We start from the raw sequence: 24,948 nt of genomic DNA, 5'->3' as shown, positions 1-24,948 counted from the left end.
CTATCGACATAGCTGTAATGGCAGGAACTTTTTAAAGTAACAATACATACAAAATACGTTGCCACTTTTAACATTCTTCCCAACTACTCACAGCAAAGAATCATACATGCTGAACTTCATACCTCAGACTGCTCGTCTAGTCCATGAGGCACCACCTCTGCCCTGCCGCTTCCCACCCCTTCCCCACCTCTATTCCAAACCTTCCCCAAAGTCTCTGCCCAAACTCCGCCCCCTCCCTGCCCCTATTCCAACCCCTTCCCCAAATCCCTGCCCTGGCTCCGCCTCTTCTCCGCCTCCTCCCCTGAGTGCAGCGCATCCCTGCTCCTTTCCCCTCCTTCCTGGAAAGTCCTAAGCACCACCAAACAGGTGTTTGGCAGCAGGAAGCGCTGGAAGGTAGGTGGAGGAGCGGAGACATGGCATGCTCGGGCGGGAGGGAAGCAGGCTGCCGGTGGAGTTGGTGCCTATGGCAGGCCGCAGGAAATAACTCAGCCCGCGGGCCACATGTTTGAGACCCCTGGTCTAGAAGATACCATCAGAGATGCTTAGTTTTGCAGTTCTCAAACTGTGGATTTGCGTCTCCAGAGACAACATGCTTGTTAACAGCAAAAATGTTTCTAAATAAATAAATAATATATACAGGTCAGAAATAACAGACCTCAACCCTGTTGTTCCCCTGCAAATTTGTGTACACAGAGTCAATCCCTTACTTCTTTCTAAATGTGCAAAGTTTCAAAAAGTTCAATGAATAGAAGATTGTTGGGGGCGGAACAGATCTGAACAAAAAGAAGAAGTCTGGAGATAAATGTGAGAAGGGAGGGACAGGCAGTAGAAACAAATGTGAAACTGTTTGAGCAGCATATTCCAGAAGTCTTGAGGTCTTTCTGAGTGTAGCCTTTGTTGATTTGAGATCTACCATACCATTCTCTTACTAGAAGGAAAAACCTATAATGGCAGCAGGCCGTAAAAGAGACCTAGTTTGGGAATATTTTAATGAAGTTCCTCTAACTGTGGGTAAGACATGCATGCAAAATGCAAACAGTGCAACAAAGAAATGCAAGGCCTGTTTGCCCACATGAAACATCAATAGTAGTGTTCCTTCTCAGGAGGAAGCTGCGTTGACGATGATGACAGGAACATGACTGAACATGCAGGATCTTCAGGTTGGTAAACTTTTTTATTTCATACTTCTTTCTTAAGGACTGCCTGTCTTCCTTCTGGACTATTCTTGAATTCTCATGTTTGAGCAAAAAATATAGTAGTTATTCTATAGTACTATCATTTTAGATGCAGTTGTGATTAAAAATATATAGCTAAAAAAGGCAGATCTGCCTTTTACAATTTCACCTTTTAAAAGTAGTACTGAGTGTCAGTGAATGCAATGAGTAATACTAAATGAGCAGTATGGTAATAATAATTAAATAACTGCATTGACTTATTTTATTTAGGAGAATCCATCCTCAACATACAGGATTCTGAAGACTATCCACCTTCAAGATCAACATTTTCTAGAGTTTCAGAGTTATCTGCTAATGATAGTGTTTCAGGAACATCATGTATGTCACATAGCCAGTCTATCACCCGTAGCAAAAAGAAAAAAAAATCTCCATCATCCAGAAACACCCATAGATAAGTTTGTGATAAGAAGGAGCAGGTTACAAAAAGAGGTAACTGATGAAAAAATTGTCCAGTTTGTTTATGCAACAAACTCTCCTTTCCGTATGATTGAGAACCCACACTTCATTAACATGGTTCAGTAATTAAGACCAGGATACAGTCCACCCAACAGAGCAGATGTCGCAGGCAAATTGCTGGATAAAGTGTATTGTGTAGTGTGTAAAAGGTCTAGAGGATAAAATTGTTAACCTGAGTTTGACAGGTGAAGCAATGTCCACAATGATCCTGTTGTATGTGCTTGTGTGACAACAGAAGAAGGGAAGCTTCAGTGCTGGAGCTTGAGGTACTGGGTTTCAGTCGTGGGCCCCCGCAGCCCCTCTGAAAGGGCTCACGGACTCCCATGGGGCTGCAGATCCCTGGTTGAGAACCACTGCAATATGCTGCAGTCCATTGAAATGAAAAAGATTTTAAATAAAGGTGGGCTATGGAGACTATTATTGCTTCTGGATTAAGTTTAAGATATGTTTCCAGGCTGATTAGGGTTACTAGTGAACTTGCAATTTAAATTAAGAGGGACTAATTCACATAGTGTAATAGCATTTTAATACCCAGTTTGTAAATCAAGTCACTCAGTAATCCAGCCATATAAAAATTAATAATTTCTCCACCATCTAACCTGCTTTTCAGAGGCTTAAATTGTTCTCTGAAGTAGCTGCATTTGCTCATTCTATTTATTACCTGAAAGATGACAGATTTAGAATCTGAGCCATGTCTTTTTTCCTCTATTTAGTAATAGCTAAACATTCTATATCACACAGAAGTTTGAGTTCCAGAAGTCTGATAATTATAACTCTAATTGTTAGATTTGAATAGCCACATTTTCAACAAGGAAGGCTCACAATCCATACGTAATTTGCATACTTACAAAAAGAACTACTGGCTGCATATGCAAACTGGGTGAGTAGGTGTTAAGATATTTGTACACACTTGTAAAATGTAGAAGCAAATGTAAGTGCTTTTAAAAATATATATTTTTTAAGATTGCTATAACAATTTGGATAAAATACATCTGTACATACATTATAGTCCAACATTCCTCACTGATATTATTAGTATTATATAGAAAGCAGAAAGGCAATCACTTTTATACATTAACTCTCAAAGCACAGCATGCACAAATCAAAGCAAGTACTTGCGGCTCTATCACCTTGTGCTGTGATCTGTCAGATCTCACAAGCTAAGCAACATCATGCCAGGTCAAATCACTGTGGAAGACTTGGTAGCAGGAGGAATTAGTGTTGGTAATTCAGCAGACGGCATTCTTTTCCAGTCAACACTGAAGTCAATGGGCTGCTGCAGAACTGGACCTTTCACAAACAAGATGAAGCATGGGGGAAAGAAATGGAGTACGCAAACAAAACGATCTGAGTGATGGCAAGCACACAACGTCAGTTCCAGCAGTTTTATGAATATTGAGTTTAACTATTCTTCCCTGTTAGTTGACAGTGTTTGCTCTGCATTTTTAAAGATATAATAAACTTCTGGCAGGAGAAATCTTAGGTCTGATATACACAAGAGAATTGCACGAGCTTAACTAAAGATGTGATTTTTCAAACCGATTTAGCTGAACTGGTTCAAATCCCTGTGTGGACACTCTTATTTTGGGTTGTTTTAAATCAACTAGGAATCAGCTTAAGCTAAACCCAAATAAGTGTGTTTACACAGGTTTGCACCACTTTAACTAAACTGGCTTGAATATCACACATTTAGTTAAAACACTGCAATTTTTTTGTGTAGGCAAGGCCTTGTTTACATGTTCTAGTCCTTCCTTACACTGGAGGTCTGAATCCTGCCTACCTTGTAAGACGTGAAAAAATACACATACCTAAATTTTAATGGTTTCAGAGGGGTAGCTGTGTTAGTCTGTATCAGCAAAAACAATGAGGAGTCTGTAGCAGCTTAGAGACTAACAAATGTATTTGGGCATAAGCTTTTGTGGGCTAGAACCCACTTCATCAGATGCAACTTTCATCAGATTAAATTTTAATGGCATTCTTCTATCCTTGATTTGCTGCAAATTCAAGTTGATATCAAGAGTTAATCCCATAATAATATGCTAAAAGGGAGGAAGGCATGTTTAACAGATTCCTGGATCACATTAATAGAGTGGTGCTATGTGCGAGGAAGCAGATCCCATCAGCTTGAATTAGGAAGAGGAAATAAAGAGAGCTGATATGAAAATTCTTTATCTCTTCGCTGTTTGGATTCTCAGAGGGCTGGAGCTAGGAAACAAAAGCAGAGGTCCCCAGGGTCAACCTGGCTTAGCCCTAAAAGACATTCAGTGCTGACAGATTACTACAGCTCTGCCACCTTTCGGAACCATAGACTGTAACTCATATGTTCCTGCTTTAACCTGTAAATAACTCTCTCATTTATTCTTCCTAGTTAATAAATCCTTAGTTTACTAAAAGACTACACCATTTGTCAGACGGTCTGGAGTGGTTCACGACCGGGAGTGCCAAACTCACAGCAGACTGCCAAAAAGCAGGGCAAACACCCCATAATGATGGTAAGATCTATAATTAGATTTCACCAACCCAGTAACAAATGTGAACCCCTGAAGAGCTATGACAGTCTGATCATAGAGTCAGTCCCTTTTGGCCCTCCAGTCTATCTTGCCACCCAGGCAAGCTGGAGTCTGCTTTACTCCAAAAAATCACTCCTCCTGCCTGGGTTCAAAAGTTCAGAGTAGGCATTTTTACAGTTGTAAAGCAAAACTTACATATTACCTGATAGTGTGGGATACAGACATTACAAGCAAGATTAATGCACACAGCAACTTACAAGTATTTTACAGTGCCTAAACACTACAAACATCCTTACAAGTCTAAAACCTATCTTGAACAATACTAACATACAAGTGAGTTGGTCTGGTTTCCAGCTATGAATTTGTCAGTGCTCAGCTGATACCTGCAGTGTTGGCAAGAGCTGGCTCCTGGTTTACCAGTGTTACAGATATTATATATAGATTCAGAACCCAAACTGATGTTAAGATGATAACAGAAAACAAAAAATAAATACAAAAAAATAGTCAGCAAAACTAATAGCTTAACTGGACTGCAACATGTTATGCAGAAAGGCCCACAAAGGCAAACACTTCTGTGCACAGCAGAAAGGCGTTTGGCCCAGGGAATGGATGATGGCAGGGGCGGCTCTAGCCATTTCGCCGCCCCAAGCACGGCGGCACGCCGCAGGGGGTGCTCTGCCGGTCACCGGTCCCGCGGCTCCGGTGGACTTCCCGCAGACGTGCCTGCGGACAGTCCGCTGGTCCCACGGCTCCGGTGGACCTCCCGCAGGCGTGCCTGCGGATGCTCCGCCAGAGCCGCAGGACCAGCGGACCCTCCGCAGGCACGCCTGCGGGAGGTCCACCGGAGCCGCCTGCCGCCCTCCCGGTGACCGGCACAGCGCCCCCCGCGGCATGTCGCCCCAAGCACGCGCTTGGCGTGCTGTGGCCTGGAGCCGCCCCTGGGTGATGGGTAGCTTCTTCAGTATTTTTAGAAAAAGGTATGTCTCAGCTGTCTTCTATTAAATTTGAAGTACAGGCTACTGACCCTTTCAGCCAGCCATGAGGGGCTGGATGGAGCTGAAAGACAGATGCAGTGCAACTTATTTTATAACAAATATAATCACTAATAGCGTCCTGCCACTTTCCTTTTAGCTTAGACTTCATTAGAACAGAACCACATCCTGTTTCTCTTCCTCAAGTAATACCTTCCCTTTGGGTTTCTATACCCGTCAGTGAGGTTCCTTAGCCTGTGGAGGGCTAAGGATCATCCTTTTACCCACTCACACTGGTGAGCAGAACTGTTTGTTGTTTTAACCTCATTCTGGCCATAGCTTGTATGGCACCCTTCACACAGTGGCTTGTTGAGGGCTATCAACAATATGTAATACCAACAGACCCTAGTCAACGGCAGGCGGAATCGAACCGGGAACGTCTAGAGCTTAGTGCATGAGCCTCTACTGCATGTGCTAAAAGCCACCTGCCTGTTAGCTAAGGCTGTAGACCAGACTCATTTTCTCTCTCTCTTTAAGTGGTCTCGGTGCCACTAGATGGGACAGAACACCACACCCAGGAGGTGTGTGGGTTACAAATACACGACGATTCTTCAAAATTGTGCACCTAGACTGCTTTAGACCATTTCAAATGTTGTGCGGGAGAGGGAGTAACAGCAATTTTTCCTTTGGGGCAGCTAGGGCACTGCCTCATTCACAAATATTAGAACATAAAATCCAAATAAGATGTCTCTTGCCCCAATTATAATTCCCTTTCAGATTGCTACTTTAGAGACATAGGCCCAGACCCTCAGAAGTATGTAGGCACCTAATTCCTGTTGATTTGAGGATTTGGGGGGCAGCATGCCCCATCTTCCAGCTAAAGTATTCACAGTAGGGCAGTGGCTCTAGGGCCCCACACTGTACAAGATAAAGGCCCCTATAACTAGGGTGACCAGATATCCTGATTTTATAGGGACAGTCCCGGTATTCAGGCTTTGTCTTATATTGGCACCTATTATCCCCCACCCCACCCTGGTTTTTCACACTTGCTATCTAGTCACCTTATCTGTAGCTGCGGCAGCAGGATGTGATTTTGCTCAGCGAACAGTCCAGCAGGGCCGGCTTTAGGAACTGAGGGGCCTGATTCGAATGCCCAGAGGCGGTCCGGGTTTTCCGTGGCACTGAAGGACCCCCTGCCGCTGAAGACCCAGAGCGAGTGAAGGACCCCCGGCTGCCAAAGACCCGGACCACCGCCGGGTGAGTAAATAAAATTAAAAAGGCGCCTAAGGCGTGGTGCCCTCTTAGGCACGGGGCCCTCATAGGCGTGGGGCCTTATTCCGGGGAATCGGCCTAAAGCCGGCCCTGCAGTCCAGCACCCTTAAGAGTGCAGTTCAGGTTCATGTGCGTCACATAGAAGCGGGCTCTAGCGCCCATTAGCAGAGGGCATGTTGCCCTGCCATTAACATAGAGGTATGGCAGGCCAGCTGACTGACTGGCTTCTATTATAGACTCCTGGGCCTGGGCGCACCCCCGCCTTCCTCTCCCTCTTGTGGGGTTCGCTCTGCGGCCTGGTCTCCGGCACGCATAGGCGGCACATGCTCACCCAGCACGAGGGGACCAGATTATAGGGACAGCCCCGATTTTGGGGTCTTTTTCTTATATCGGATCCTATTACCCCCCATCCCTGTCCCAATTTGTCACACGTGCTGTCTGGTCACCCCACCCTACCGGGCACCCAAGAGCTGCCTCTGCCCAGGAGAGGGAGTCACCCCCCCACCACCACCCCAGCCCCGCACCGGGGCAGCTTTAGGACCCAGGAGACGCTCCGGCCTGGCCGGGCAGAGAAGTTGAAGCGGTTTCCATAGCGGCAAAGGCAGCTGCTGCCTTAAGGGGAACTAACCAGACTTGCCCCGAAGTTGGCCCGGCCCCTGGCTCCGGCCATGGCTCTGCAGCGGGAGCGGCTCCCCTGAGGCGGGCGGCAGCGGGCATGAGCCCCCCGGCCTGCGCGGTGTGTCTCCGGCAGGTGGGACCCGCCTGGGCGGGAGGCGGGGATGCGGCAGGCGCGGGGGCAGGGCGCCAGCAGCGCTCCCGGGAGCTGTGAGGAGGCTGCACGGGCGGGCCGTCGCAGAGCCCCCGGGGGAAGCGGCGTGTGTGAGGGCAGAGCCTCGCCAGGGGCTGGCCTGGTCAGCCCGGCTGCGGGGTGTGTGTCTGGGGGAGGGGCTGGCTGCTGCTGGGGTCACCTGCGCGTGCTGGGGGCTGGCTGGGCTCGGGGCTTCAGGGAGACAAGGGGGGTGAGGTCAGAGCTTTTATTGGCCTCACTTCTGGGGGTGAGCGAGCCCAGCTTTGGAGCCATCCAAGGCTCTGCTTCCGGTTGGGGCTTTCGCAGGTAGAGGAGGATTTGCCTTTGCAATAATTGTGGGGCCAGGAAAGTCAATTGTGGTCCCCACTGGCTGGCACTGCAACTTGGAACAACTCTGCGGGCTTGTAGGAGATCGTGGGGCAGCCCTGTTCAGAGTTTGCCTCCTTTTTCTTCCAGGAGTTGGGCCTAATTCTGTAAACACTAATAGATGGCAGGAAAGGGCTGTAGTTCAGGAGCTGGCTGCACAGGTGCTGTCTAGTGGGGAATGGACTGATAGAAATATGCTTGTTGCCACTGTTTGCATTGGGATATTTTTTGTTTTGTTTTTACTTAAATATGAACAAACTATGTTAGTGCTGAAAGGACTGATAATGGACTTTCTGCATGAGACTAGCAAATGTCCCTAAGAACAATTTATTAATGAGAAAATCTGAACTGATACACAACTGTTCTTTGCAATCCTCTCATTAAAGGCCAATTTCTCCATGCAGTTCTTGAAACATTTCTCATGACCTTCCTTCAGTCAACTTTTGGAGGCATTTCCAATCTAGCTCTGTCTTTTTGTTTTCCTGTGGAAACAGTTCAGTTCATAAAAAGAACAGGAGTACTTGTGGCACCTTAAAGACTAACAAATTTATTTTAGCATGAGCTTTGTTAGTCTTTAAAGTGCCACAAGTACTCCTGTTCTTTTTGCGGATACAGACTAACACGGCTGCTACTCTGAGTTCAGTTCATGGCTCAATCCTCATGCAGGAGGGGTTAGGTTTAATTTCCATTGCCTACTGTTCATGGCCATTATATCTTACACGTCTGGGTTAAAGTCTTTAGATGTGAAAGTGAGGAACTAATAACATTGATGCAAATTGCCCTCTTCTTTCCAGCAGTTCTGTCAAGTATTCCAGTGTTGGGCTAATTAGACAGTAACATAGAATTACTGTGGGGAAAAATCTGCTCTCATGATTAAACTGAAACCACTCAGTTTGACAACCTTGTAATCTTGACCTGATGGAAAATCTTATTTCTCTAGAGGAAATAGGCTTGTGTGTTAGAGTAAGTGGAAACTTTATTTTCATTAAGTGAAACTTCTAAAAGCTCTGAGAGAGGCTGCTTAATCTGACTCAGATTATGGTATTCTGTGTTTTTGCTGAGACACTATACTTAAACTACCCAGCAATTGATACGTTTGAGTGATGTTTCTAATTTGCCATGATGCTTCTCTGCTCAACTATTATAAAATGTCTCCAAACTTTGACAAGAATATGTGTCTGTGTTTACAGGTAAAATGTATTTGAATTTAAACATACTGTGGAGAATTGAGAAGCAGATCACAGAATCTCAAGTTTGTATCCAAATTTTTGCACATGGGTGCATTCACAAAACACATCTCATGAGGCCATGTCTGTACCGCACTAGAATAATCTTCCCAAAAATTTGGTCCAGTTTTAAAATTGGTTGGAGCGACAGTATGGGCAAGAGGTGCTCTTTTAACTATTTCAGTTAAACTTCCTGAAAAAACTTTAACAAAACTTGTTACTAAAATGGTTCTGGCTGTTTTTCTATACTGCTCCCCTAACCAATTTGAGATGTTTTTTGTCTGGTTTTTTTTAGGGGAGAAATATCCATAGTTAAGATCAGTGTTTTGTTTTTGTTTTTTAAAGACAGTGTTGGTACTTTTTTATTTTGACACGACCAGCATATGTTGGACAGTGAAATCCAGCTCCTTTGGGGCTGGCTGAAATGTATGTTGCCCAGTACATACAAAATTAAATTTGAGCTAAAGAGGAGGAGCAACAGTCTGAACTGCTGTACATGCATGAAAGTTCTCGGTTTTTTTCCAAAAGTTCTCAAAATACTAAAAGTACTTGTAGAGACATAACAACAGAGATAATAAACTAACAATATAATATTGCTACTACTAGCCCTAATTAATACAATAGACTTTGGGAATAAAATTAATCATTCTTCTTTATGCTTGCTTTTTAATCTGAGCAGTGTGGGTCAAGATGTCTCACTTTAAAAAAAAAATCTCTACTATCTCAAAGAATGATATGCCAATGAGAGATTTATTTGAAGCAGTTCTTTAGTAACTCAGGAATTTTCAGTGATTAATACTTACTAGCAACAAGAGCACAGTTACATATTAATAGCAGTAATATCATATTTAATAGCATCAATCCAGCATTCTAAGCAACAAACAGGAAGGCTTTCAAGTTCATTCTCTAAGGACTGACAGCCAGTAAACTGGATCCATTATAAAACTATGTAGGCAACTTTCACTATAGCTTGTTGCCACTGATCTGCCAGTCACAGGCACAGTGAAAGACATGACCATAAACTATTATATATATCTGCTGTTGTTTTGACTTGCTAAAGAACAAAATATTTTTTTCATATAATAATTTATTCTGGTTATCATAAAGAGTCCCTGTGCAGATCAACAGCATACCATGACTGTACACTGCTCATGACTTGCCCAGGATCGCACCGGAAGTCACTTAACAGTGGTGTGGGTCGCAGTCCAATGCTTTAACCAGCAGACCATCCTTCCTCTCAGTCTTCAGTATTTATGCCTGTAAAGGCTTGAACCAGAGGACAGGGCATGTTTTTGTTTCTTTTACCCAGTCAAAATATTGGTATGTAATTGTGTGTTTGTGTGGCGGGTGTGGGGGTAGAAACACAAATAAATTTGTTTTTAAAAATTACGATCCAGAAACTATACATTCAGAGCATGACTTAAAGAAAAAATTTGGGGTGCCATTTCTCTTTCACACTTGTTCTGATTGTTAGACAAGCTAACTTTTTATTTTTAACTGTACAAAGGCAACATTTTGAGGAAGATGATGTATCTTGGTAAGCTTGATTGGACGCACTTAGGTTTTGTTTAAATTCAGTTAATATAGTCCTGTAACGTTGTTGGACACAGCTTTTTTTTTTTTATGGCAGTCCTCAACCCCTCAAGTTTCATGAGATCAAATCTAATTCTTATAGAACTTTTGATGGCTAATGCACACAGCAGATCCCTAGCGTATTTTTCTTCAGATGCTGCTTATTCAGTATTAATAAGCAAGTCACCTAAATGTAGATCAGGGATCAGCAACCTTTGGCACACAGCTCGCCAGGGTAGGCACCCTGAGGCCGAGGGATGTGCTGGCCGCCGCTTCCCGCAGCCCCCATTGGCCTGGAGCGGCAAACTGTGGCCAGTGGGAGCCATGTTCGGCTGAACCTGCAGACGCAGCAGGTAAACAAACCGGCTCCGCCCGCCAGGGTGCTTACCCTGGTGGGCCACGTGCCAAAGGTTGCTGATCCCTGATGTAGATACTCTACAGTTCAAAGTTCACCCAAGTACTTTCACGAAAATTAAGGGGAGTACTTTGTTAGTCAGCTCATAACCTAATTCAAAATAAAGGTAGTTATGTATACATTGTCTTTTAGAAGTTTTGTATCTCGACTTCATTGCAAATGTGCTGTGGTTTTTGAAAAACAATTATTTTTTTTTCATTCCATCTGCCACCATCTCTCTTTCCACTACCCTTTATTTTCTATGTAAAACACTTAGTGATACTTTCTTTCTTTTTCACTGGTGGAGACTTGTTTGGCTGTTCAGTGGAGGATGACTACTCTCAGAGATTCTCTCTAAACTCTCTCAGTTTGAGTAGGATAACAGACTTACTTTTATTCCTTTTATGTAGCTTTGTTAATTACCCACACCCCATACCTGGCAAACACCTATTGCACTCTCATGAAGTTGTAGAACTGGTGTGTAAGCTTTAGTGAGCTGGCAAAACTATGTGTTCTGTTTGTAAAGCTCTGTCTGCAGTGATGTCCATTTACTTCCTGAAGAATTTACAGTATCCTACCAGCATGTGTTATAATTCAAAGTTTGCATTTAGTCTTTTTTAGTAACCTGGATGCTAGATTTTTTTTTCTTCTAGAAAAGAAGCTGCTTTCTCTCATTGCTTGTTTTTTTTAACTCGGAAGAAAACATGAGAGATAGCTCTTGTAAAATTAAGGGTAATAACCTAATAGATAGCAAATGTGAACAATTAATACTTTGTCATAGTTTCATAATAACTTCCATAGTAACTTCTAGATCACTTGATTTTTGTGCAGTTACCAGGAATAATAACTCACTGAAGTTCGGTGTGTTGATGGACATGTAAATGTCCGTATCATTCTTTTCAGAAAAGAGAGATAAATTATTGCTAGCAATTAGGTTTAAAAGCTTTATTTGGAATCATTAGACAGTTCCCCTTGCTCACCTGTCTTCTTTCCCCCCCCAGTCCTGAACATTTTTTAGTTTTGGTGCTGATACACTAGAAGGCAGGGGGAGATATAGTCTTCTCTCTGCCACCAAGAAATTAGGCAAATTAAATCTGTTACTTACAATGATCTGTGTGCACATCTTTTTGTTGTTGTTGTTGTTTTTGTCAATCTGCTTTCTAGAATAGCAGTTCTTAGGGCTGGTATACGCTACCATGGCAAATCAATTTAACTTATGCAACTTCAGTAACTGAAGTTGATGTAGTTATATAAACTTACCGCGGTTGCTACACTGCGCTGTGTCGATGGCAGAGCGTCTTCTCCAGGAGGTGGAGTACACAAATGGATGGGAGAGTGCTCTCACATCGATTTAGCGTGTCTTCACTAGACCTGCTAAATGGACACGCACTACATCAATTGCAGCAGTACCGAGCTACCGGCAAGTGTAGATAGACTCTTAGTTTAGGTTAAGAAATGTCGAATGCTGGATGAGCAAGGGAAGTGAGCCTGCTTTTTTGGGGGGGGAGCGGCGCGGAGGGATCACTTTTTGAACTTTAAATACAACTTCAGTTCTGATTTTTGGTACCAATGGAAAAGATATTGGGCCGAATTCACAAAGTGGATAGTATGAATGGACTGTAACCCAGCTGCACATATTCAGCAGAAAATTCCTATTGGAGGGGAACTCTCAGCTGGCCCAAGTTCAGTGTAGCTGGGCCCTGTGCCTCTGAGTGCACACACCCACTTGTGAAGATGCCATACTGGAGATGGAAGGGGTCTGGCAAGACAGAGCTCCACCATAAAATTTCTGCACTGGCATAGATCCATAAAGAAAGAAACAGTTTGAGACATCTAGAGAAACATCTCTGAACACTTAGACTGCTGCAGAAAGTCTTCCAAACTTAGACAATGTACGCCTATTTTAGGAAATATTTTTTGAAATTATGGTCTAGAGGTTGAATGCTGTTTAATTTGCTGTGACACTTTAGCCTTATGTTAAAACGTAGTAGAAAAATGGTACAGTAACTCCTTGCTTAATGTTGTAGTTACGTTCCTGAAAAATGCTACTTTAAGTGAAATGATGTTAAGTGAATCCAATTTCCCCATAAGAATTAATGTAAATGGGGGGAGGAGGGGAGTTTAGGTTCCAGGGAATTTTTTTTGCCAGATAGAAGACTATATATACAGACACACATTCACAGTATAAGTTTTAAACAAATAATTTAATACTATACACAGCAGTAATGATTGTGAAGCTTGGTTGAGGTGGTGAAGTCCAGGGGGTGGAGGAGAGTGGGATATTTCCCAGGGAATGTCTTACTGGCTAAATGATGAACTAGCACTCGTCTGAGCCCTCAAGGGTTAACACATTGTTGTTAATGTAGCCTCACACTCCACAGGGCAGCACAAATGGTGGGAGGAGACACAGCATGGCAGTGTAAACATTCCCTGTGGAAACTGAATGTGATGATGAACCCATGCTATCCCACTGGAGCACACTGCTCCTTCCAATTTCTGAAGTGCTGGAGGGGGGGCTGTGTGTGTGTGTGAGACAGACACACACACCGTGTCAGCAAGTTGAGACAGCAGCTGCTGCCAGCAAGCTCCCTCCATCCTGAGCCCTGTCATGTCCTCTCCCCCCCTGCTCTGTGGAGATGGGGTACAGGAGTGGGGGAAGGGGAACACCCTGACATCAGCACGCCTCTTCCCCCTCACCTCCTGCACAACAAGCAGGAGGCTCCTGAGAACAGCTCTAAGGCAGAGGGCAGGAGCAGCACACGGCAGTGGGGAGAGGAACACCTGAACTGCCCAGCAATTGATAGCCTGCTGGGCGGCTGCCACACAGGGAACTTAGGGGAGCAGATGAGGGGGCTGCTGGTCCACCCTGGTTCCAAGCCCCCACCAGCTAGCTCCAATGGGCTACTCTTTCTGCAAGCAGAGGACAAAGGCGGCAGCTGTCAAACAACATTATAAGGGAGCACTGCACAACTTTAAACGAGAATGTTCTCTAATTGATCAGCAACATAACAACATTAACTGGGACAAAGTTAAGTGAGGAGTTACTGTACATGTTTTCAGTTTCACAATATGCCCATTGCAGAATTTAGTTTGGATTAAACTCTCATCATAATGAATCGTAAAGCTGTACTTGCACCACCTTATCAAGAGTTATTCTACTAGCGTTGTGCTGAACGACAATTCTGCTCAAAAAGAGGAGCTCAGACATTCTAGCTGAGATCACTAGAGAAGCAAATATGCAATGTGGACACTAGCAACATTTAATGAAAGATTTCAAAGGGGTTAGAAAACTGATGCTGTTCCAAAATAGATCGCACTTGTGGTACCTTAAATAGATCACACTTGTGGTACCACTCTGAAAAGTAACTCTGTAAAAATGGCAGCCTTCAGTTTCCTTAATATTGTCTCAATAAGTTCTAGATCTAATTTGCGCAGAAGGTAAATGTTACTTTCTTTTTACCAGTCCTAGTCCTGCAGACACAGACTGAAGGTCAAGTCTTTTCATTGGAACCACAGTCCAGCCTGGCTAGGAACCTTGCCTTCTAGTTGTCTGGCTTCTTATGAGGAATGGTTGGACCTGCCTTACCTAAATAAAATACCTTATATGCAATATTGTTGTAGTTGTATTGGTCCCAGGATATTAGAGAGACAAAGTGGGTGAGGTAATATTTTTATTGCTTTTATGGCTTATTACAGCAATCTATAACTCACTATCCCCCACAGCCTCCACCATCACCACTTTCCCCCCTATGGCTGGAGGGGTGTTAACTGGCCACTTGACCTTGAATGGTCCTCTTTGAAATATATGTTAACTACTTATGCTAAACAATCTGTTCCACCTTGTATCTAACTATGAGACTGAGTACATTTCCTAGACCTGAAGAAGAGCTCTGTCTAAGCTTGCCTCTCTCTCCAACAGAACTTGGCCCAATAAAAGATATTAACTCACCCACTTTCTCTAGAAAATATCTTGAGCATTAATTAAGCATTGAAACACTGTAGTAGGCTTTCCTGTATGCAGGATCATGATGGTTTTAATTAGTCTCAAATCTTTTGTTTAGTGTTTGCTTGTTGGTAAAGCAATATTATAACTTATTCCCCATAAACATTCATCTAAATCCTAGATCAGGGGTCTGCAACCTGCGGCTCCGGAGCCACATGCGGCTCTTCAGCCTCCTTGTTGTGGTTCCCTTCGGCCTTAACAAAAGAAAAAAAAAAAGGAAAAAAAAAGAATAACGGTTATTTATTAATTTAAATTTTATTTATATATTTTATTTTTGTTTATTTTGTTGCACAGTTATCTTGGAGTTCGAGGTGATACTTTAACATCGAATTTTTAAAAAGTTTTTATAATTTGTCAGTTAAAATATGCATCACATCCACGTCTATAGCCCTCGCCTTTACCTGCAGGCGGCTTCTTGAGTGTGCGACCCCCGCGGTAAGCTAACCATGAATACATCCCAAAAAAGAAAAATCTCAGAAGAAAATAGAGAGTTTAATTCTGCATGGACAGATTCCTTTGCCTTCACTGCCAACGACGCTGGCTTACCTGTGTGCTTGATATGTGGCGAGAAATTAGCAAACAACAAAAAATGAAAATGTCTTTCAAAGTTACAAAACAAGCACTCAGCATTTTCTGAAAAGTACCCAACTGAAGATGGGTGAAAGAGAGCGATTTCGGAACTACTACGGAAAGTTGAGCAGAGCAAACATATTTTCAAGAAGTGGATCAACTCTCCAAACTCAACTACAGCTGCTAGTTTTGTGGCAGCTCATGAGATCGTAAGGAGGGGGAAGCCGTTCACAGACGGAGAATACATGAAAGAATCGTTCATAAAAATATCAGAGCATCTATTCTCCGAATTCAAAAACAAACAGGAAATTATTCAGAAAATTAAAGAAATGCCTCTCTCTGCAAAGACTGTCAAGGACAGGACCATTAAAATGGCAACAAACATCACCAGTAAGCAAATTGATGACATCAATTCAGCTCAAGCATATTCAATTGCCTCTGATGAGTCAAGTGATGTAAATGATATTGAGCAGACAGCACTGTTATGCAGATATGTGAACTCTGATGGGCCGCAGGAAGAACTGATTGAACTCATACCGCTAAAGGGCCAAACGCGGGGACAGGACATTTGTGAGGCTAAAGGAATAAACACCACTCACCTGGTGTCAGTGTCTACTGATGGTGCACCCAGTATGAGAGGAGCACAGAAGGGCTTTGTGAATTTACTTCAAAAGTCGCTGGATCGAGAGCTGATGACGTTTCACTGCATCTTGCACCAAGAAGCACTGTGCGCTCAAACATTCCCCCCTGAATGTGTGGAAGTGATGAACCTCGTTATTAAGATAGTGAACAAAATAATTGCAAATGGGTTAAACCACCGACAGTTTTGTTCATGGTTAGATTAAGTCGAGAGCGCATATTTGGATCTCCTGCTGCACAACAGAGTTCGGTGGCTGTCAAGGGGAGACGTGCTGAAACGCTTCGCTGCTTGTCTGGAACATGTGAAAACCTTCTTGGAAAGCAAAGGCCTCAGCTATCCCGAACTGGGAGACCTTGATTGGCTGGAAAAGTTTTATTTCATGGTGGATATGACAAGTCACTTAAACACGCTGAATAAAAATCTCCAGGGAAAGGGAAGCACGGCCCTGCAGTTGCTGGAGGATGTTCTGGCGTTTGAGCGCAAGATGACAGTGTTTGCCAGAGATGTACAGAGAGGTACGCTCTCTCACTTCCCCTCCCTGAGAGAGTTCAAAGAAGAGAACAATCACATAAATTGTGATTATTTACACCGTGCAATTATGGCAATGCAAGCTGCATTTGGAGAAAGATTCAGCGAGTTCAGAAAGGAAAAAAACACTCTGTCCTTCACTGTCACACCGCTGGACATCGACCCATCCCTGCTGAACATATCCACATTCACAGGGATAAGTCAGCCCGATCTTGAAATTGAACTGGCCGACATAGCGGATAAAGACTTATGGGTGTCCAAGTTCAAAAGCCTGACAGCGGATCTCGATGAAGTCGCCGGTCAGAAGGCCACTCTCGCTAAAGAGCACAAATGGAATGATATTGAAAACCTCCCCAAACCCGACAAACTTGTTTTTAAAACATGGAGTGCCATTCCCGACACGTATATGAACATGAAAAAGTATGCATTTGGAGTCCTGTCCATCTTTGGCTCAACATACTTATGCGAGAAAGTTTTCTCGAGCATGAACTTCATAAAGTCCAAATATCGCTCCCGCCTCACAAATGAGAGCCTGTGTGAAGATCAAAGTCACAACTTACAGCCCCGATATAGGGAAGATCAGCATCGAGCTTCAGAAACAGAAGTCACATTAAACAGGTGAGAACACTAGCATTTAATAGGCTATTATTATTCAGAAAAAAACATTTATTTCAGACCCGGAGCTGATGTAGTTTTTTATTGTATGTTCAGGTGCTTCGGTTGATTGCTGGCTGAGAAAGAAACCCAAAGAGGATGAGAGCACACTGAAATGGACTTGTCAAAAAACGTTCCTAATTTTATGTTTACTTTTTTAAAACTGCTAAGCTGCAACTATATTTTTTTTATATTAAAGTGGGCTATGTTTTATTTTAATTTTACACAAATACGGGAAGGACTCAAAAAGGCCTGCATAGTTCAGTGTTTAATTTATTTCAAAGTAGGCCTACACATGCACACTGCACTTCTGTTTGTTGTATTCTGTTGTTGTAACAGGTAAAATTAAAAAAAGATTAAAACTTTTAAAAGTTTATAAGCAGTGTTATGTTTTGCGGCTCCAGACTATTTTTCTTTAGTGGAAGAGGGGGCAAAATGGCTCTTTTGATAGTAAAGGTTGCCGACCCCTGTCCTAGGGGTAGTATTAGGATTGCCAACCATCTGGGTTTTATCCAGACAGTCAGTTTTTTGGCTTCTGTGTCCGGGTATCATTTAGGGTTGCCAGGTGCCTGGTTTTTGACCAAAAAGTCCAGTAAAAAAGGGGACCTGGCAATCCTAAATGGCACCCGAACCAGAAGTCCGGTTACCAAGGGCAGGGCAAGGCACCCGATCATTAACCCACACGAGCCTTTGCTCAGCCAGAGCTGCCTCCTACCTGCAGGCAGGCTTCTTGAGAGGATCCAGCAAGTGAAGGGGGTGGAAGGAGGAGGGAAGAGTGTGCAATGTGGGCGGGGCCTGGGGGTGGGGTGGGGGTCTGGTTATCCGCAATTAGAAAGGTGGCAACCCTAGGTAGTACAAAGTTAACAGTGGAGGGTAATGTGGAAGAAGTGAGTATAGAAGTGAGTTTGAATTAGAAGGATAAGGAGCCTGGTTCTAATCATAGTTTAGTGTGGCTAGTTGAAGTTATGACTGCACAACTACTTTGTGGTCTGGCAGCAAACACTTGCCCAACATTTCCTGTCTGAGCAATATTAAGTTGGTGGCTGAGCAGTTACCATAACAGAAGATGGTCACAAAGACTTAAAATAAACTCATGCCTACTAAATATAGTTGTTTTTTGTTTCTCTGTAGCATCCTGTCTGTATCCAATTGGTTTAATGTATAAATTCAGATTGATCTCAGTTCCACCCTTCATATCCTCATTCATAATTTTAACCAGGGCCCTGATCCTGCACATGGATCCATGCAGGCAGACCCCTGCCTGTGCAGAGAGTAACTAGTGATTCTGGAGTGTCCAACTGGAGACTCCTTAAAGGGGCCTGATTTTGAGAAACGGCTGAACATCTATACTTTGAATATCAAGTCCCTTTAAAGGGATCTCCACTTAGACACCCAAAAATCGAGACCCCCAAAATCACTAGTCATTTCTGAAAATCTTGGTCACACTTTTAAAGAGTTGTTCATGCTTGCTAAATTGTTGTGAAAGATTTTTACAGTTCTAAAATATAAGGACTTCATAAAGGTGGTTGTATTTCTTGCCCTGTCGTGATTTTTTTTTTTTGGGCAGTGCATGAGACTGAGGTTTAAAAAATGGGGGAAGTTCCAGTGTGGATTTTTAGCAGTGTAAATACTCCTTTGCTGAGAATACGGCCTGTTTCTAGGTTACAGGTGAGCTGTTTGAAACTTACGTGGGGGTTGCTGAGAATTTGGAGATACTGGCAGCTAATTGATAGATTGATTTAAAATTGATCAAGTTTGATATACAACTTAATTAGTTCGTAATTTACAGTTATGTTAACTCTAATTTTGGTAGAGACTAGTGCTTGGAAACGTACCAGTAAATAATGTGCATAATTTATCCTTAGGCCAAATATAGTGCAACAGTGGTTACAGAAGAAAGCAAGGCTTCTTCCCAGTGTTCTGCATTGCATTCTAGGGAATTGGAGAGGTGTTTCTGCCCCCCTTCCACTGACAATGAAGTAAGAACAGTTAAATATAATGCCTAAAATATAAACTTTGTTTTCTTTATGAAAAAAATGCATTACCCACCAAAAGAGATGAGGTAGGTCAAATCATTTATTTGCATTAACTTTGTTAAGATAGCTACACTTGATCTAAATGATTTCCTTTTGAAAATTAAAGAACTGTGACAAATGCATTCCAAGGCATTAAAGAAATAAAATAATGTTCCTTGAACTGATGTAAAATTTAAGTCTTCTAGTCTGTTTTAACTAGTCTTGGCTTTGGTTTTATTAAAATTTAATAAACCGATTAAACCCACAACCTCCACATCACGATCGCACGTACCGGTCACATAATTTGGCTGAAACAAATATCGTAAGGCACTCCTGCCCGACGGGTGTTTCTATTGCGCTATATAATATATCACCACTGACCGCTCCTGGAGCGCATTCGACGTTGGAGCTATCCGGTCGAGCGCCAGTGAGCCACTGGACAGCATTAAGCATGCGCTTCCTGGCAAACCAGACGGCAAAACGCTCGTCATCACAGGTGACCACTTTGAAATTCATTTCATCTTCACACAGCGTGCACCTCATCATCACAGCAGATCAGCACAGGTGCATAAGCACAGCTCATCAGCACAGACAGCAGCAGTCTCAATGCAACAGGTGAGAGATCAGACAGAAATGGCTCGGGAGAGAATGAAAATGAAAAAACAATTGAAAAGAATTCGGGAAAGAAGAAATCTGAAAGCTAACAGAAAAAAGACTAAAAGGTTGAAGCCAAAGGAGCTTTGAAAAACAAGGTGGCTGACAAAAAAGAAAGAAAGGACCCAGCAGGGAGGGAAAAAGAAAGAGAAAGAATAAAAGAATCCAAAAAAGCAAGAAAGAAAAATGCCGCTTCTAAGCAAGTGCAGACAACCAAATGCTGAGCTGTGCTGCATGGGGGGGTGCCAGCTGCTGCTGTGTCTGAGAGGGATTACTGTGATTAGGGAAGAAGAAGAGGAAGAAGAAGAGGAAGAGGATGAGAGAGATGAAGATGCAGAGAAGAAGAGAAGAGGAAGCACAGAGACAGCACAGGAGAGAGCAGAAGAGCCCTGCAGGAGCTTTTGAGCCCCCCAGCCCTCTCACCCAAGTGCCAGGAGCTTATGATTGCATTGCGGAGAGCCCTGCAGCCTTTAAAGCAAGCCTGGTGAGTGTGTTTTTTTTTGTTTTTTGCACAGAGTTTTATTTTTTTTTTTGTTAATGATTTTTTTGATTGATTTCGGGGATTGATTTGGACAAACAGTTGACTTGCAGAAGTTTTTTACCTAGCCTTTGCAGAAAGTTTGTTAACATGTCCGGCTGAGAGAAAGCCCTCCAGAACAGAACGTAGCAGGTAGGTATTGGGCAAAGAATCCATTGCTCAAGGCCAGGCAAGCTGCACTTTACCATGCCATGCATGTGTGCCATGCAGCAAGCAAGTAATCAGGTAAGCATATGCAAAGCATCGCCGCGTATGGTCTGTATCAAGCTGCATAACTCTGTTTATTCTGTTATCATATCAGCAGCAAAAATCAGAAAGTAGGAATCAGCTATTTATCACTGGGGAAAACTGGTTTGCAGCAGAATAAAAAATTTTCTTCTGCTTCAGAAAAAACGGGCTTCAAAAAAAATGAAAAATCGGAGGCTTTTCTGGGTGGCGGGGCGGTCTTGATCTTTGAGGGGACCAAGTAGGCGATCTTGGGGGAGGGTTGTTAGGTTGGGGTGGGGAGGGTGGGGGTGGGAGGGGCCGGGGAGGGGGGGAGGGGGAGCTGCCACAGGAGTGGGGGTGCTAGGGGCACTGTAGCAGTGGCTGAATCCTGCCTCTGGAGATGCAAGCACCACCCTGACCCTGATCCTGATGCCTGATGATGTATGCTGAGATGTAAGATGCCAGCATGTGTGAATAAAGAAATTTTACCTGCAAAAAATCAAGAAATGCTATGAGAGGTGAAAAGTGCTTTTTGCTTTTCTAAACTATAGTCTTTCTGTCTATTTATCTCATTCTAAATCCATATTTTATTCCTCCTCAGAAATTTTTTGATTCAAAAAGCGAAAGCCATAGGCTAGCACAATGAGATGAGATGAAAAAGAAAAATAAGAGAGATCATATGGAAGTCTAAGATGGAATGAGAAGTTAAGAAAAGAACAGGAGGGATGTGAGGGAAGGGAGGGGGGAGGAGACAGGACAGGAGAGAGGAGGTGGGACACTGCAAGGAGAGAGATGCAGGAAGGGGCAGCGGGCAGAGGATCAGCGGTGGCGGCGGCAAGGGCGGATGGATGCAACTCTGGGGCTGCTGAGTTTCAGGAACGATGCACAGGGTGATCTGCATGCGCCTACAGCTCTTGGAGAGGCAGCCGGATCAGGCCTCCCCAGCCCCCCCACCCCAACCCCCTCCCCCCACTCCCCCTAACCACTCACCCAGCCGTCCCAGACTCCCGCCCCAGCCTCCCCCCCTCCCACACCACCCCACCCCCCCCCCCACCAGCCCTCCACTTTTTTTTTTTTTTTTCTCCTTTTTTTCCTTCCCTCTTCTCCATCCCTCCTTTCCCTTTCCTCTCTTTTATACCTCTAAATCCTCCTCTTTTTAAAATAAATAAAAAATGAATGCTTTTTTAAAATAAGTGACTTAATTGGAGTGGGGAGGGGTACTTTAACACAGGAGAGTCACTTACAGGACTGGGTGTTCACAGGCTGGTTCAAACACAGCACTCATTTCTGATCACTGTAGCCCTGGCCATTGATGAAGCTCTGCTTCTCTGGCTCTGACGTGTGCTCTCTTCTGCCTGCTCTCTCCTCCTTCCTGGTGTCCAATCAGCGGTGGCCAGGCGCTCACAGGCCCCTCTCCCCCTCCCAAAGGTCTCCCCCCTACTCTACTCTAGTTTGCAGACAGCAGCAGCCAGCAGCAATACAGTGGGACATTCTGAGGGCTGAGGTCTGCAGTCAGCCATGCACATTCCACCTGCCTTTAAAGCAGCCAAACACCATCCACCCCACATTCTGCACTTGCACCAGCCTGTAATTGAACCCTGTCCACTGTCCTCTCCTGCTGCCTGTAGGCTATGAGCCATCATGGCATCAAGGGGTGGCTGTCCCCAGGATAGGCTGGGTCCGTTTCAACATCCCCAACTGTGTTTTTTCTTGTGGGGAAGTAAGTCCTTGCTGCAGCCAGTTTTTCAGACAGAGTTAAGCAGGAGCATCATGAAAGCATCATGAACCCTCTGAACCCCCCCACACATCATGTTGTGTCCTCCGTCCACCGTCCCCAGTGCTTGCCTGCCCCACCTGGTGCCCGGGTTTAGCACCTGGTGCCTGGTGCCCCTGGGTGCCGTGGTGCAAGATAGGATATGGATTCATCTATGGCCCCCAATCCATTGCCCCATTGCAGCCATCCCAGCGCCAGCCTCCCCTGCTGCACGCAGCCCACCTTCGCAGCAGCGAGGCAGCAGCTTTCCAATTGCTTTGATTACTTTGGCCACTAGCATCACAGTAGATTTTCCAAACTCCAATTCCATTCCACTGACGCTTTCTGAGCTGTCTGGTGTTGTCTGCTGCGCGAGCCTCGCCACTCGGCTTCTACTCTGAGGGCTGCTATGGCGTTGTTCAGGGGGGAATCAGGGCAGGGGCACAAAGGTTTTCATGAAAATGAAAGTGCGCACATGGAACACAATGCAGAATGCCACACTGGCACAACCAACACCACACACACAATGTGCACCAGCAGTCAGTCCTTGTTGCGGGCCAAAAATCGCGATTCAATGGATGGATAGAATCTGCCCCATTACCATCAGATTCGGCCTGCCCGCGGGCTTTGTTGTTCCTCATTGTGCACGTATCCTGTCATCGCCGCGCCCGCGCCGCGATGTCCTCGCCTCGGCCGCCGGCCGTTCAGTATATAGCATACTGTGCGACGGTGCGTAAGTGTGAAAAACATCCACGATTGGGTATGGGAGCGAGCAGGGTCCATGCTTTGCTGTGCTGGGCTGCGCGGCCACACCACAAAAAAGCGGCGTTGTCTGCCGCTGGGGAGGGAGGGGAGGAGGGAGAGAGGACCAGAACCACACCACCACCATTTTTGCCCCATTTTGCACTGGGCCCCATCAACTCAACCGGAATGCCAAGGGGGGGGGGGTTGGGGGGGGATATGGATAGGAGGATAATAGCCAGCTGCACAAACAGAAAGAAAATCGACGCCTCGGACCATGGACGACACACACCACCCACCCGATTTATGTGTTTAGTGTGGCACGCGATTTTATTTATAAAAATTTACAAAAAAAACCGTTTATGCAAATTCGGAATAGTCCCGTAGTGTAGACGTACCCTTGGAGACAGGTGCTACTTAACTGCTAAATTCTGTACTAAGTGAGGAGCTTTATTGTGTTGGAGCTGTACTAGATACAGTTATAAAAAGCAGTATGGTCCAGTAAAAGATCAGAATGCTAGGCATATAATGTTTTTAATTTCTCTTTAATTCATATCAACCGTAAGGGACTACATGTAGAATAAAACCCACTGCCTTGAGAGCAGTGTTGTAGCTGATAAACAGCTGCTTGCTTGTTGCTAATTTCATTAGGTATAGATGAACCCTTTAAGAGGTATATCCAGGGGTGGCAGGTTTGTATAATTTTTGGTGGTGCCCAGAACAGGTCCAAATCCCACCCCCTCCCCCACCTGCCTTGTAAGCCAATATGCAGTAACTCCTCACTTAAAGTCATCCCAGTTAACGTTGTTTTGTTGTTATGTTGCTGATCAATTAGAGAAGTGGCTCTCAAACTTTTTTTTCTGCGGACCACTTGAAAATTGCTGAGGGTCTTGGCGGACTGCTTAATGATCTTTTCAGATGTTGTATGTACCGTTAGCTAACTATTGTAAAGTGCTTTGGATAAAAGTGCTATATAAAAAAACCCCTAAATAATAATAAACTTTTTTTTCTACACATAAAAGCACACAACTCATATTTTAATATCAGCAGTCTTAACCTTTCTGATGCAATGGATGTGCCCTCTCTCCCCACCGGAGCAGCCCCTGAGCTCTGGCTGGAAAGGAGTGGGGTCTCTCCCCTTCCACAGCAGCCACAGAGCTGAAACTGGGAAGGAAGGGGGTCTCTCCCCAGCGGCCGCAGCCCTGAGCCTCTTTCTCTGGCCGCCGTAGCCCTGCACATCCCAAATTCTCCCCACCCCCTCTTCTCACACCACTGCCCCCTCCTACCTATTCCCCCCCAAGGCCACCACCTCACCTTACATGTGCATCTTCTCCAGGGTCCAGGCACCTAAATAGAAGAGCCACGCCTGCGTGGCTCCACTAATTAGGTGGGTGGCCCTTCATTCTCTCATGTGTGGCCGCCCCGGAGTGCACCTTAGAGGGAACTATCCACAGACCACCTGAATGGAGCTTGTGGACCACTAGTGGTCTGTGGGCCACAGTTTGAGAACCTCTGAATTAGAGAACATGCTCGTTTAAAGTTGCCCAATGCTCCCTTATAGTGTTGTTTGGCAGCCGCCTGCTTTGTCCACAGCTTGCAGATTGAGCAGCCCGTTGGAGCTAGCTGGTGGGGGCTTGGAACCAGGGTGGGCCAACAGCCCCCCTATCGGCTCCCCTAAATTCCCTGTGAGGCTGCCGCCCAGCAGGCTATCAATTGCTGGGCAGTTCAGGTGTCGTTCCCACACACTGCCCTGTGCTGTTCCTGCCCTCTGCCTTGGAGCTGCTCCAGGAGCCGCCTCCTTGCTGTGCAGGTAGGGTGACCAGATATCCCAATTT

General features: G+C 44.6%; 1 protein-coding gene and 1 long non-coding RNA gene across 3 annotated transcripts in view; one reads left to right on the top strand and one right to left on the bottom strand.

Annotated features, from left to right (window-relative positions):
* Nucleotides 1–1,013: 1,013 nt before the first annotated feature.
* LOC120398899 lies at nt 1,014–6,363 on the bottom strand. The gene is made up of 3 exons (XR_005594783.1): nt 6,234–6,363; nt 2,822–2,981; nt 1,014–1,232 (listed from the first exon to the last, which is right to left on the bottom strand). It is a non-coding gene; the product is annotated as an uncharacterized LOC120398899 (long non-coding RNA).
* A 679-nt stretch (nt 6,364–7,042) lies between these two features.
* Nucleotides 7,043–24,948, top strand: part of LOC120398898 (palmitoyltransferase ZDHHC11-like) — a 105,681-nt gene continuing 87,775 nt past the window's right edge. Inside the window, exon 1 of one of the 2 annotated variants that reach the window (XM_039526653.1) lies at nt 7,043–7,180. In XM_039526653.1, coding sequence (XP_039382587.1) covers nt 7,160–7,180 — 21 coding nt within the window. In that variant the 5' untranslated portion in view covers nt 7,043–7,159. Of the gene's footprint in view, nt 7,196–24,948 lie in introns of both variants that reach the window. The other variant, XM_039526652.1, reaches the window with a different exon arrangement.

This window comes from Mauremys reevesii, linkage group 2 (assembly GCF_016161935.1).
Source record: "Mauremys reevesii isolate NIE-2019 linkage group 2, ASM1616193v1, whole genome shotgun sequence".
Taxonomy (NCBI): domain Eukaryota; kingdom Metazoa; phylum Chordata; order Testudines; family Geoemydidae; genus Mauremys; species Mauremys reevesii.
Note: the sequence above shows the minus strand (reverse complement) of the source record. Positions and strands in the feature narration are given on the sequence as shown.